General features: G+C 33.6%; 1 protein-coding gene across 4 annotated transcripts in view; it reads left to right on the top strand.

Moving 5' to 3' along the window:
• The window catches only part of LOC114326671 (transcription factor hamlet-like), a 638,926-nt gene that overhangs the window by 610,483 nt on the left and 12,879 nt on the right, over positions 1 to 15,564 (top strand). For 3 of the 4 annotated variants that reach the window (XM_028275074.2, XM_028275075.2, XM_028275077.2), the window contains 3 exons: positions 1,897 to 2,053; positions 10,072 to 10,242; positions 13,108 to 14,494. In XM_028275074.2, coding sequence (XP_028130875.2) covers positions 1,897 to 2,053; positions 10,072 to 10,242; positions 13,108 to 14,494 — 1,715 coding nt within the window. The remainder of the gene's footprint in view (positions 1 to 1,896; positions 2,054 to 10,071; positions 10,243 to 13,107; positions 14,495 to 15,564) is intronic. The other variant, XM_028275076.2, reaches the window with a different exon arrangement.

The following is a 15,564-nucleotide window of genomic DNA, read 5'->3' as shown; positions in this document are numbered from 1 at the left end:
ATTTCTATACGTACCTACGTATCCATTACGTTGGTGCTCCGTGCTTCGTGTGGTTACGGCATGCGCTCCTATACATATAAACCGCCACCGATTGGATCGCCGATGGTCGAGATCTTCCGAAGCGGCGCTCACCCTCGGCGATTCAATCTGTTGAATCGGTGATGGTTTATATGTAGAGCAGCGTATGCCGTATCCACACGAAGCACGGAGCACCAACCTAATGGATACGTACCTTAATTGTCTCATGGCATCCTTCCGTTGGCCTCGCATCCTTCCGTTTATGGAGTCGTATGGAATGCTATTATTTTGAATTCATTTTAACATACTTATTTAATCAGAAGTTATTCTTCCTGGTCTAAACCCTCCCTGGTATTATCCGATCACTTTGTTATCATATTTCCTTAATTTTCCTAACAATTTTTGCAAGTATCTTATAGACTATGTATTTCTTTCTAATAGTGCTATACCTCTACAGTTCTCGCACTCTTTTTTGTCGCCTTTTTTATAGATTTTTTTTATTTGTTTTTAAATACAATCTGTTACACCACAAAAAAAGTAACACTAAGCATTTTTGTTGAACGAACAAATATGAGAGGAATTTTAGTCCAATGACTATCAATCCTAGTAGGTTTGTTACAAATAACTACACTAAGTCACTTATTTTCACTTAAAACTTTAAAACACTTTAAAACACTTATGTTCCAAATGGCAAGTCAAGAGGAGTTCTAATTTTCAGTCTATTTAGTTGTGTAGAGTTGTCCAATAAATTCACTGCTAATTCGTTGGGGTGCTTTTCTAGTCGTTTGAAATATTTATCACTGCATTTGATGATCATCTGCTTCGCTGTCTCGATCTTCACTGTCTCGATCTCCAAGTCCCTGTAAATGTCTGCATTTGGAATGAACCACGGTGCATTTGTGATAGCACGAAGAATCTTGGATTGAAACCGCTCCAGTATTGCTAGGTTGCTGTCTGCTGCAGTTCCCCACAGTTCAATCCCGTATGTCCAGATGGGCCGGATGATTGCTTTATACACTAACATTTTGTTAGATAGAGATAAGGTGGATTTTCGTCCGAGTAACCAGTAGTGTTTTTTGATTTTATTTCTAATTGCTTCCTCTTCGTCCAGATGTGTGTTCTCCATGTTAGCCCCTTGTCAAGGTATAATCCAAGATATTTTACAGTATCATTTTTAGGAATATTCTTGTTATGCCTTAGGATATTCGGTGTTTCTTTGTGACACTTAGTGAATACTACGTTAACTGATTTTGCTTCGTTGATCTTTATCTTCCATTTCTTGGCCCATATTTCAACTAGATGTATGTTTTGTTGCAACACTTCAGCTGCCTGTATGGGATCTGGGTTTTTTTTACCAGAATTGCAGTGTCATCTGCGAATGTTGCGATTGTAGATTCTTCTCCAGTTGGGAAATCAGCTGTAAAGATTGTGTGGAGAATTGGTCCCACGACGCTGCCTTGCGGGACCCCAGCATTTACGTTGTGAATTTTTTTATAGATAGGACGAATAAGAACACTATTCCATTGTTTCGGCATTCGAAGATTCTTTTTTGTCATCCTTCCTTAGAAATCTTAGCCGGAAAACTAGTTTCTTATATTATTTTTATTGTTTAAATAGATTGGAAGGGTAGTTGAAGAAATTAAAACAAAAACATAAAATATTACTGAAGAGTTGAATAGCCGAAATGATGATAAAAATAGCGATAAAATAACTGGGCAAAATGAAGAAGACACAGTAAACGGCAAATGCGAGAGAGTGACAAACATACGTTCAAGATACGAATTAAACTGTTGTATATAAGCATTTTATTCTTGTATGTGCACAAATATTGCCTTGTAGTAACGGCATCAATACTTATAACTGCTTTTATCTTTTCAGATTGGACGAGCATGTTATAACAAACCATAACCATAGACGTGATGAACATCAATGCGACTACTGTTCAAAGGCATTTTCTTACCGACCGTTGTTGTTTAAACACTTGGCTATCAAGCACGGTCAAATTAAAAGATATCATTGCGAAAACTGTACTAAGGTAAGTTATAATGCAACAACCTATGCACCAAAGTGATCAACGAACCAAAGAAGGCATGTAAATTTTTAAATTGTTTTACTTTAAGTTACTTTATTTTTGACTATTTTGTTAGGAAATAAGGATACGACCAGAAAAGTAAATATCCACAAGGAAGAATTTCCTGTAGCTGGCTGTATACCATTAATTACAAGTAAAATTTAATAAAAAATTTTTGTATTGGTAAAAGGTATATTAGTTTAAAAAGCCCCTATAGGGCTACAAACATAGAAACAAAACGTTTTCACTCTGTAAGTAGAGTGCATCATCAGTGTTACCTAAAATAAGTATAACCATATTACTTAAAGCAAAATGTTAAAGTTAAAATGATGACCAAGGTAAAAGCAAAGTTTGGTTATATTTACAAGAACATGGTGAGCCAAACAAAAAATACACAGGTCATAGCCTATCAAAAACAGGCCTTTTCAAAGCTTTTTCCGTTTTAAAAAGGCTTTGACCTTTGTATTTTTTGGTTGGCCCACCCCACCATGTTCTTGTAAGTATAACCAAACTTTGCTTTTACCTTGGTCATCACTTTAACTTTAACATATTGCTTTATTTAATATGGATATACTTATTTTAAGTAACACTGATGATGCTCTTGTTACAGAGCGAAAACGTTTTGTTTCTATGTTAATAGCCCTATATGGGCTTTTTAAACTAATTTACCTTTTACCAAGACACAATTTTTTTATTAAATATTACTTAGAAAAGTAAATGTTAAATGCTCATTTATATTTAAATAAGTATATTCAGGAATACGCTTCACCTTCTTCTTCTTCGTCTAACCATTAACGTCCACATCTGAACTTTTCAAGTCTTCCTTTGCATTGTTTTTGATTGTACGCTTCTTGTAGCCAATTCTTCCTGGCAGTCCGTTTCAAATTATCTGCCCATCTTATAGGAGTTCTGCCTCTGGGTCTTTTGTGTTGGTATGGTCTCCAGGTTAGAATTGTTCTGTGCCATTTGTTTAGATCGCTCCTAGCTACATGTCCAGCGTATTCCCATTTAAAATGGGAATACAGGAATAAGCTACCCGAATACTAGAATATTTGCAGAATTATAGCGGTCTATTTGATTACAAATTTAATGCGATATATACTAAATTGTGTCGAATATTTGAGACCATGAGAACCAGAGTGGACCTAACTGATTTTAACATTACTTTATATAGTCAAAGAATATGATCAGAAGCTAACAATGTCCGATTGTTTTAGTAGTTTTATGTTGACTACTTCGGATTTTTCTTTAAGTGGCCAAACTTCGCTGCTGTATGTTATAATGCTCTTAACAATGCTGTTATAGATGTTACGTTTATTTTCTTTGGAGATACTTTGGTCCCATAGGATTTTGTTCAATAATGCGATAGCTTTCCTTCCTTGTGTGCACCTTTCTTGGATATTCTTGTCCAACGTTCCATCTTGTGTAATTTTAAGACCCAAGTATTTATATTCCTGACAGTGATTAATAGTTATTTCATTTTCCAACTCTAGATCCTGCTGTATACCTCCAACGCACATATATTCCGTTTTCTTGGTATTCACTTCTAAACCCCAGTTCCGGTACTCTTCTATGATTTTTCGGGTCATATATTCAATATCGTGATAATCCTGGGCCATAAGAATCACTGATCATCCGCAAAACATAGAGTGTATAGCATGTTATCATCATTTAGCGATATACCCATATTCTTACATTTCCTTTTCCAGGATTTCAAAACTTGCTCTAAATATATTTTAAATAGTGTCGACGATAGACAGCAGCCCTGTTTAAGACCCTTATTCACTTCAAATCCTGACGAGATTTCCTTGCCTAGCTTAACTTTTGCTATATTATGTTGGTATAGATTTTTTACAGCTTTAATGAGGTTCAGACTGATGTTAGTTTTTTCGAGGGCTTCCCAAAGTTTACTTTGTGGTACAGTATCGTATGCATTTTTTAAGTCTATGTACACTAAATGCAGTTCTTGATTGTAGGCTATTTGTTTGTCTATTAACTGTGTTACACAATATAGGTGGTCAGTGGTGGATCTGCCAGCGCGGAAACCGGCTTGCTCTTCGGCCTCTAAGTCCTTGTATTCTTCTTCTATTTTATTTTTGATAATTTTTCCGTAAACTCTGCTGATGGTGCTTGTGACAGATATTCCCCGGTAATTATCGCATATATTTTTACTGCCTTTCTTGTGTATTGTAGAAATTACAGACAATTGCCATTCTTTTGGTATGACTTCGCCATTCATACATCTATTAAATAGATCTCTTAGGTATTCATACAGGGTGTTGCTACCGTATTTGAGCAGTTCTGGTGCTATGTCGCCAGGCCCTGACGCTTTTCTATTTTTTAGGGATTTGCATGCATTTCGTACTTCTTCCAGTCTTAACCGAATCGGTGAGCCACTGACAATTACATTGAAACTTTCGTGATCTTCGTTTTTAATAAAATCTTCTCTATTTTCTACTAGTAACTGCTTGAAATAGCCAAATGGTCAACATACAATTACTAAAACAATCGGACATTGATAGCTTCTGATCATTTTCTTTGATTATGTAAAGTAATGTTAAAATCAGTTAGGCCACAATAGCTCTCATGGCATCATTTGTAAGATTATGTTGTAATCTCCCTCCTCTTCCTCTCTCTCTCTCTCCTATGGCTCTATAGCCGAAGTCGGGCCCTGCCCTCCCTCAGCATCCGCCTCCAATATGTCTGTCCCCGGCTGCTCTTCTCCAGTTATTCACTCCAGCATCTCTTTAGTATCGATTCTCACTTCGTCTATCTACCTCCTCTTTGGTGGTCTTAAAGGCCAACGTTCAATCATAGTTCCACTAAGCGTTCTACTAATAAGGATTATATCATTATAAGGATCATATATAAGGATTCTATCATTAGATTAGGCGATTGATACAACTCGTGGTTGAACCTTATTCTTCACATATCTACCATTGTCGCAGATGGGTCCCAATATCCTTCTCAATATCTTCCTTTCAAAAGTATTGATAATGTTTATTGTCTTCTCTGTCATGATCCATGTTTCTACGCCATATGTCGCTATTGGTCTTGCTATATGCTTACGCCATCTGATAGTTTTGTATACCTTGAACTTTACTTCCCTATGGATATATTTGAATCCAAATACCTGCGACAGAGAGAAGTATGTTTTGTAAGCCAGCATTATCAGTTTCCCTATTTCCTCCTCCTCGTTGCCATTCTCAGTTATCTGTACGCCTTAGTTATCTGTATGTTATTGTTAAACCCATTTTTGTAGACGATTATTTTAGTGTTACATACTCCTCTCGTTACTATTAATTATATTATTTGTTTTAACCCTTAACTACTGACGTGGATGTTTCATGACGTAGACTCTGACATGCGGTATGTCATACCGTTGCCTATTCTCCTTTGTTTTCAATATGAATTTGTCTTATCTCACTGTATTTGTTTTTTACATCAACCAAGGAATGATTCTTCACACTGCTGTAGACTAAAATACTGCTGCAAATAAAATAAACTTCAGTTTTTCAAGAAAATTATGAACCCAGACACAATATTAAAAAAATGGTGAAGGTTCTTACAAAAACCTTTATAAACTCTACTACAAAGAAACTTAAGTATTGGTAACTCACAAAATAGTAAAATAATGTTGAAAGCAGTTAAAAGCAGTGACGACTTTTTCTAAAGTGTTACCAAAACCAGATGCAAAAAGTCTTATTTAAAAAAATGAAGATATTGCTAAATGTATATATAGCTTCAATAATATCATTTTCTATATCACTCGAAACTCTCGAAAAAACAGTTGATGTTTCTAGATGTTGGCAAAATTTTTGATCTGTTTTGGCAATTAATGTTAACACTTCCCTGTAATTGCCTCGATTGTCAGAGTCGTAGCCCTCAAAATGACCACGAAACGCTAATTCTTGTTTGGCCAAAAAACATACGGTATCTATTATAAGTGTGCTTAGGATATTCCTATCTTTTTTTTAACAAACTCATTATGTTTAGCAATATTTGCTTTATACTCTGGGCTAATTAGCAAAATTCATTGAAAAGTTATTTACCAGCAATTTTATTGCTGGAATCGAATTATAAGATCCTATATATTAATAATATAGGTATGCAAAGTCCGCAGATAGTGTGCTACTTTTTTTTACAAACAAAATGGCGCCGACAAATCGTATTTTTTTCAATTATTGCTCTATAACTCCGAAGATTTTAACTTTACAACAAAAACACTCAAATAAATATTCACCGCAATTAAATTCTGCATAGAGATATGTTTTTCACGATTTGCTCCGACGAAAATTTTCCTCGGAAAATGCGGGTTTTCCTAACAAAAACTATAATTTTCAATTAAATTTTTAGGTAAGTAATTATTAATCAATAATTAAATAACTTAGTGACATCAAAGCTTTCTTGGTATAGATTGTAATTCCAGAAGCCGGTGAAAATTAAACGAATATTTTAGCAACAATTCAATTGTAAATTAACAATTTACGATCGCAATAATAACCAAAATAATGATGATACAATGATCAAACTTATAAAGATTATAAAGATGAGATGCTTATTTAATATTTTATCGACAAAATATAAATTTTTCTTTTTTTGCATAATCTTTAAATTTTGAAAAAAAAAATAACACGCTGGTCTAATTAGTAAAGTACAAAGAAAGGTTATTTACCAGCAATTTTATTGCTGGAATCGAATTATAAGATCCTATATATTAATAATATAGGTATGCAAAGTCCGCATATAGTGTGCTACTTTCTTTATAAACAAAATGGCGCCGACAAATCTTATTTTTTTCAATTATTGCTCTATAACTCCGAAGATTTTAACTTTACACCAAAAACACTCAAATAAAAATTCACCCCAATTTAATTCTGCATAGAGACATGTTTTTCCCGATTTGCTCCGACGAAAATTTTCCTCGGAAAATGTGGGTTTTCCCAACAAAATCTCGAATTTTCAAATAAATTTTTTGGGCCAGTAATTATTTATCAATAATTATATAGCTTGGTGAAATAAAAGCTTTCTTGTTATAGATTATAAATTCAGAAGCCGGTGAAAATGAAACGAATATTTTAGCAACAATTCAATTGCTAATTAACAATTTACAGTCGCAATAACAACCAAAATAATCATGAGACATTGATCAAAATTAGAAAGATTATAAAGGTGTGATGCCTATTTAATATTTTGTCGACAAAATATAAATTTTTCATTTTTTTGCATAATCTTTAAATGTTTAAAAAAAATTGTTATAAACAAATTAACATTTCTCAGAAATTGTTCATTATATTCTAATTTAAAAAAATACTTAAAATGCGTATTTCATAGGTCTTGAAAATGAATGCTTTAAAAAAATTTTCCAACCATTTGCAAAAAAGTTATGAAACAGCAAAGTAAATATACGGAATCTCCGTTGTTTATAATTAGTTTTAATTGTTTCAAAGCTTAAAAGTGAGTCTATGGTACAACCTAATTACTCACAAAGAATGTCAAAAATTACTGCAATGGTTATATTTTAATCAAAGATTAAAAACACTTTTTTTTGTAATTTTTAGCGCAAACGTAGGCCTGATACAGAGTCGGAGCTAAAATGTTCACTCGAAGCGACTGACACTCAGCATGCATTATTTATTAAAAGTGTACATCACGCGGCCGGTCGTCGCTCCGAGTGAAAATGTTAGCTACAGTACTGTGTTACTCTACTTTCGCGCGTGTAAATTACAAAAAAATATATTTATATTCCTTAATTAAAATATAACTATTAAACTGATAATCGATATTTTTTTGTAAATAATTAGCTTGTACTTTAAACTCACTTCTACGCTTTGAAAGAATTAAAAAAAAGTATAAACACAGTAGTAATCGTATGATTATTTTGTTGTTTCATAACTTTTTTACAAATGGTTGGAAAAAAGGTTTTAAAGCATTCATTTTAAAGATATTTAAAATGCCCATTTTAGCTATTTTTTAAATTATAATATAATAAAAACTTTCTGAGAAACGTTAATTTGTTTATAACTATTTTTTTAAAACATTTAAAGATTATGCAAAAAAATAAAAAATTCATATTTTGTCGACAAAATATTAAATAGGCATCTTATCTTTATAAGATTTCAAAGCTTGATCAGTGTATCATAATTATTTTGGTTATTATTGCGACCGTAAATTATTAATTTACAATTGAATTGTTGCTAAAATATTCGTTTAATTTTCATCAGCTTCTGGAACTATAATCTAAACCAAAAAGGCTTTTAAGTCACCAAATTATTTAATTATTGGTAGATAATTACTTATCTAAAACTTTATTTGAAAATTAAAGATTTTGTTGGGAAAACCCGCATTTTTCGAGGAAAATTTTCGTCGAAGCAGATCGGAAAAAACGCGTCTCTATGCAGAATTTAATCACGGTGAATTTTTATTTGAGTGTTTTTGTTGTAAAGTTAAAATCTTCGGAGTTATAGAGCAATAATTGAAAAAAACACGATTTTCGTGCGCCATTTTGTTTATAAAAAAAGTAGCACACTATCTGAGGACTTTGCATACCTATATTATTAATATATAGGATCTTATAATTCGATTCCAGCAATAAAATTGCTGGTAAATAACTTTTCCCAAAAATGGCCTATTCTCCGATAATCAGCCCAGACTATTAAAAGCTTGGTTAAGAGAACTTTCGATTCTTCTTTTGCAAAACTGAATCAAATTGGGTATACGTATACTTCTTATATGTAGGTAACCGAGAAATTTCATGTCTCCTTTTAAAAACTCTAAAACTATTTAAATCGTGAACCTGGTCCACCCATTTTTCTGTAGAAACCAGAAGACATGGCCAACAATACAGTCTATTTTTTTTGCAACCACATAACCAAGGATTTTTACTGTACCAACTAAATTTAAAATATCGAACTACTTTTTTTGATTCCTTTTTTAAATTGTTTAAAATAGGTCTTTCATTTTCAATAATCTCATTTTTTTCTTCAAAATTATATAAGGAGAATTACTTTTCAAGTAGTTGATCGATTACGCAGCGACACTCATCCATGGTTAACTGCACGCACACTTTTTATAGGTACTGTAACCAAATTTAAATCTGGTAACAGGGCTACTGATATACACAGCGCGCTTACTTACTTACGCCGTCGCTCCTTCAAAATTTGCAGACACTAGCCGGTCCCGAGCGACAGCGAGGGTATAACCATTGTAACCACAAATGAGACTGGTAACAGAGTATAATAAAGTGCATTGAGTCACATAAACTCGCCAATATTTTCGTGTGTCTACGAGTAGTTGGCTGTTTACTGAATTAGCTACTAATAACACATAATATAATAATATATTTCTATTGGTAAAAATATTGGTAAATGGAAATAATCATCGTCATAAAATATTTATTTGCAAGATTTTTAACTGTTACCAATGGTAACAGTGGTTACATGGACCTTCGCCAGTGGTTGAAAGTATAACCTGGATGATCTTTATGCCATAATAATAGCGAAATGGCACTGGACTGCTTTTAAATGTAGAAACGTAAACAGTGACATGCAGTACATAATACCGCAAGAAAATTTTACTTCAACGTAGCTCAAAGACTAAACCATACTAAATTTGCAGCAATTGAGAGCTGGTACAATTACAGACCGCTTGAAGTTACACAGAGGGTGTTCTAGGAACTTTTATAAAACAGGTTTTACAAAAAATAATATATTTTTAGCGTGGTATGGCATACTGAATATCAGAATATCAGTGGCTAAGGGTTAAAAATACTTATGATTTAAACAAAATAATTTCTAAATTTAGATGCCTTTTTTCTACTGTAAATAAAATTTATTTCATGCATTTTTGTTTTAACGCTTTATTGTGTACTCACCAAATTAACCCGCTTAACATTAAACTAAAATCAATTTTTCTTTTACACATTTAAGTTTTTATTTACAGAGACATTTTGAACTCACGTACAATTTGAATACATGTTTCAGGTTTTTACTGATCCTAGTAATTTGCAGCGCCACATCAGAACCCACCACGCCGGAGCTAGGTCTCATGCCTGTCCAGAATGCGGGAAAACATTTTCTTCGTCTTCTGGCTTGAAGCAACATCAACATATCCACTCTTCTCACAAGCCTTTTCAATGTGAAGTCTGCTTAAAGGTAATTTTAATATTCAAAATATTTACAAATAATTAATATACTTGGAGAGCACGACCTAGGCATAACCGTTAAATATCGTAAACTTTAATACCGATAATGCTTTATGAAAAACAATACCACCTTCTTCTTCTTAAAGTTACCTCTCCTATCGGAGGTTGGATATCATAATGACTATGGTCACTTTGTTCGCTACTGCTCTGAATAGTTATAATGAACTACAGTTAAACCATTCTCTAAGGTTCCTCAGCCAGGAGATGCGTCTTCCTATGCTTCTTCTTCCTTGGATCTTTCCTTGCATATTAATTCTCAGCAACTCATATTTTTCTCCTCTGGTAATATGACATAAATATTCAAGTTTTCTAGTTTTTATACTTTTCATAATTTCTAACTCCTTATTTAAACGTCGTAGCACTTCAACATTGGTAATCCTTTGAACCCACTGAAGTTTCAATATTCTTCTGTAACACCACATTTCGATCGTTTCTATTCTTCTTATGTATTGTCTCTTCAATGTCCAAGCTTCCATTCCGTATAGCAATATGGAAAATACGTAGCATCTTAGAACCCTCAATCTGAGAGGCCACTGAAGGTCTTTGTTCGTGAGCTGTATCTTCATTTTTATAAATGCTTGCCTTGCAGTTTCAATTCGGACTTTAATTTCTTTGCTTTGGTCATTTTTGTCATCAACTCAGGTTTCCAGATATTTGTATGTCTTAACTTTTTCTATTTGGGTTTGCTCTATCATTAACCTTTCATTTCCATATTCTGTTTTTGAGACAATCATAAATTTAGTTTTTTCTTGTTTATTTTTAGTCCGTATCGAATGCAATAATCGTTAATTCTATTTAGTAATTCTTGTAGCGATTCCAGGGTGTCTACCATTATAACGGTGTTATCAGCGAATCTTATGTTGTTTACTATTCTTCCGTTTATAGAGATTCCATCACTTAGCTGGACTATCGCTTCATGAAATATGGCTTCACTGTACAGGTTAAACAGTAGCGGCAACAAAACACAACCTTGTCTTACTCCTCTCTTTATAACAATACTCTCAGATTCTTCTTCTTCTGTCTTTATATTGGCCTTTTGATTCCAATACAGATTGATGATAATTCGTAAATCTCGTCTGTCTATATCTCTGTTTTTCAATAATTCTATTAGTTTTTCATGTCGGACCCTGTCGAACGCTTTTCCTAAATCGGTGAAACAGGAATATATATCCAGGTTCATATCTAAGCATCTTTGAGAGAGGACATTAAACGCAAACAATGCCTCTCTTGTTCCAAGTCCTTTGCGGAACCCAAATTGGGTATCATCCATATCATATTCTAGCTTTCTGTATAATCTTCCAGGAATCACCTTTAGAAATATTTTGAGGGTATGGCTTATTAGTGATATTGTCCTATAGTCCTAACAATCTTTGGCATATATTGTTTTTGGTATTGTTAGAAAGGTGGACACTAACCATTCCTGAGAGATTTTCCGGTTTTATATACTTCATTAAACAGATCCATTAGTACCGATAGAGTAGTAGCGATTGAATACTACTATATGAATATAGACCAGAGAATACCACCTACTAATGCTATATTATGCTGCGTAATGAATAACTATACGACATACTTAGGGTCATCCAAATTCAATATGAGGTTCATGGAAAAAGTGATTCAAGAAGAAGAAAAGTATCCTGGCTTCATCATCAGCATCATCTTCATCATCATCATCATCATCATCATCTTCTGCGTCCAAAGTTGTTAAACATAGGTGTTCCCTAATTTCTTGCAGTTTTATCGCTCTTGAGCTTCCTGCAACCATTTCCCAGCGATCCTTTTGACGTCGTCTGTCTTATCATGTATGTGGTCTACTTCTACTTCTCCTGTCTGCTCGTGGTATCAACACTGTAGTTTTTTGGTTTCACCTCCTGTCCTTCATTCTGGCCACATGACCCGCCCAATTCCATTTCAGCCATGCTATTCGCTCTATGACATCTGTGACGCCTGCTCATCTTCTGAGTTCCTCTTTTCTAACCCTACGTTTGAGAGTCAGTCGAAGTAGTGACCGTTCCATTCTTCTTTGGGCCACCTAAATTTGGTTGCTGTGCACTAGGTTAACTATATTGTTTCGGCGCTGTAAGTCATGACTGGAATTACTAATTAATCGAACGGCATGTTGCTCTTGAAGATGTCTGATAGAGTTCTATATGCGGCCAATGCTAAGGTTATTCTTCTTTGCAGTTTGGCTGTTTGATTGTCACTGGCAGTTTGAATTTCATGACCTAAGTATTTGTATTTCTGAACCAATGCTATTTCATTGCACTTCATTTTGTATGTCTTCATAACCTACGAAAATGGTTAAACTTGACAATTACCTGCGGTTGCCCTACTTAGAGCAGCAGTCAACAAAGTCAAAATATCCATCTTAGTGTCCAACATCCGTAACGGATAGGCAGCATAAGAAGAAGAATTTTCTTGGAAATAATGATAAGTACTTCATAAAGATAAGAAAAGCAATTATTTATTTTTTAAAATATGTTTCGTTCAAAAATTGTATGTAGTTTTATATTCTAAAAATGAATCGCAGTTTTTTCAGTTTAGTTTTCATGATGACAGAGTCATAGGACAGTATTATTATGTAATTTAATTTAAACTTCACGATATCTTCACGAGAAACTTGAAAGGTGTCATTTGATACACTCACATAAATTTAAAACGATAAAAAATACGTATTGTGTATTTCGTACAAAAAAATTTGATCACCTTATAAATAATAGTAGTTTTCCGTGTTTGATCCCGCGGAATCAATCCCGGAGAACCACAGATGTATTTTAGTATCCAAGAAACTAAAACCTGCCTTTGTTTGTTTCAGTCTTACACGCAATTTTCGAATCTTTGCCGTCACAAACGGATGCACTCAAGTTGTCGAATGAAGATCAGATGCGCCAAATGCAGAAAATCGTTTCCTACACTTACATCGTTATCCAAGCACAAACGGTTCTGTGATTCAACTACACTACCACCTTTTCCTAGTCGACCTCATCCTTTGATAATGAATCAACCGATGGCTGGCAATAATGGTTTTCCTTTTTACCGACCAATTGGCTGTCCGATACCGTTTTTTGCACCACAGTTATCATTTTTTCCTTCTACACCACTCATACCACCTTTGTTGTTCAACCAAATACCCAAAATTGAAGATGAACATCTTCAAAAAAGGGTTAAATTATCACCTAAACCCGAGAGATGTTCGCCAGATATGGAAAGAGTAAAAACTGAGATGAGTCCTCCAAAAGGAATTGAAGCTACTGGCTCGTCTTCACCTAGTAGGCCACAAAGCTATTTACCTAAGGATCAATTTAGTTTATCATTCCCATCGTTTCCCTCTAAGAGAGAATTTGAAGAAGATAATATGAAACCCTTAATGAATTCGTTACATTCGAATATAAAAACCGAACCCTATTGTAAAACAGAACCTTCTACATTAGCAGGATTTGTACCCAAACCTCAATTTCCAATGTATACACCCAAACGAGAATTCAAACGAGAATTTGAAGAGAATACTAAGAAATCATCCGAATCTACATCTACAACCGAAGAAACTAATGATCAGCCATTAGATCTGAGTGGATGGAAACCAAATAGTCAGGTTATAGTAAGTGGTGAAGAAGAGCAACAAGTACCTCATACAGAAGAAGAAAATGTTGATGTACTAGACGTAATCGACGACAATAACATATCGCCGCCTCAAAATGTTTCAGTCACACCTCCTATGGCATATCCAAGGCCTATTCACCCCATGATGCCAGATATTTGTAGAAATTTTCCATATGGTTTCCCATCTCCAGCCAACGACAAACTGCTTCCTTTTTCATTTCCACCTCATAGGTTTCCGTTTCTCAACGGTCTTCAACCTCAAAGAATGGAAATGATACGATCGACGGTTAAACCATTTCAAGATGTTATGCAACAATATACACAAAGCAAGGTGAAAGACAGGTACACTTGTACGTACTGTGGAAAAGTTTTTCCCAGATCAGCAAATCTGACTCGTCACCTCAGAACACACACCGGTGAACAACCCTACAAGTGTAATTACTGTGAAAGATCCTTTAGTATATCGAGTAATCTACAAAGACATGTACGGAATATTCATAATAAAGAAAAGCCTTTTAAGTGTCCGCTTTGCGAGAGATGTTTTGGACAACAGACGAATTTGGACAGACATCTTAAGAAACACGAAGCCGATGAAGGAAACGGTAACTATAATATTTTTTAATTTTTTTATTAACTGATACTAAAATAATTGACGTGTTCCAGAATATACAGAGTGGGTTGTATGTATAAAAAGCCTGAATTATCTCGGAAATAGCTTGCACGATTTTTATAGGTTTTAATTAGTAAAGGTCATGTGATGCGGCCGCTATTATCGAAGTATATGCATTGTTGTCATATCTTTTAGTTTTATAAACTACTAATGAAGTTTATAATTTCAAATGGGACACCCTGTATATTTTTTTGCGTTTTGAATTCACTAAGAAATGCTAATGATTTTCCATGTAATATTCTCTATACCTAAATGCAGTAATTTTGGAGTTATTGCTACATAAATTTTTTGAAAAATTTTAAAAGAAATTATAAAATTGATCGAAAAAATGATCGTTTTCGAGTTATAAACAATTAAAAACTGAGAAAAAAAAACGAAAAATGACTAACTTAAGGCTCAAAAACACAAGTAAAACTATATAATTTTTTAAATTACAAAGTGCCTAAATTTAAGTTTAAACTTTGCACTTTGCAATTTTATAAATAATCTTTTTTACTTGTGTTTTTGAGCCTTGGAAATCGTCATTTTTCGTTTTTTTTTCAGGTTTAAACTGTTTATAAATTGAAAACGATCATTTTTAGAGATAAATTACAAAATACCTTTTTTGTTCCGAATGATCCAATATTATAAAATAATGCCTGCCCGGGCAAAAAAAAATTATTTTTATAATTTGATTTAATTTTTTTTTAATAATGTGGTAATAACTCCTAAATTACGGCATTTAGGTATAAAGAATATTACATGAAAAATAATCAGTGCTATTTAAGGACTTCAAAATACAAAAATTTAGAGGGTGTTTCATTTGAAGTAAGAAAGTTCATTAGATTTTCAAAAGAACTAAATATATAACAACAATGTACCACTATAATATAGGCCGCATTAGGAGATTCTCAATCCCCAATTCTCAATTAGGAGATTAGGCCGCATTAGGAGATTCTCAATTAGGAGAATAGGGAACTTCCATAAAATTTTAAATTCGAAAAAAATGTTATAAATCACAAC

This window comes from Diabrotica virgifera, chromosome 1, assembly GCF_917563875.1.
Source record: "Diabrotica virgifera virgifera chromosome 1, PGI_DIABVI_V3a".
Taxonomy (NCBI): Eukaryota; Metazoa; Arthropoda; class Insecta; order Coleoptera; family Chrysomelidae; genus Diabrotica; species Diabrotica virgifera.
The sequence above is the reverse complement of the archived record's forward strand: the minus strand, read 5'-3'. Positions and strand labels throughout refer to the sequence as shown.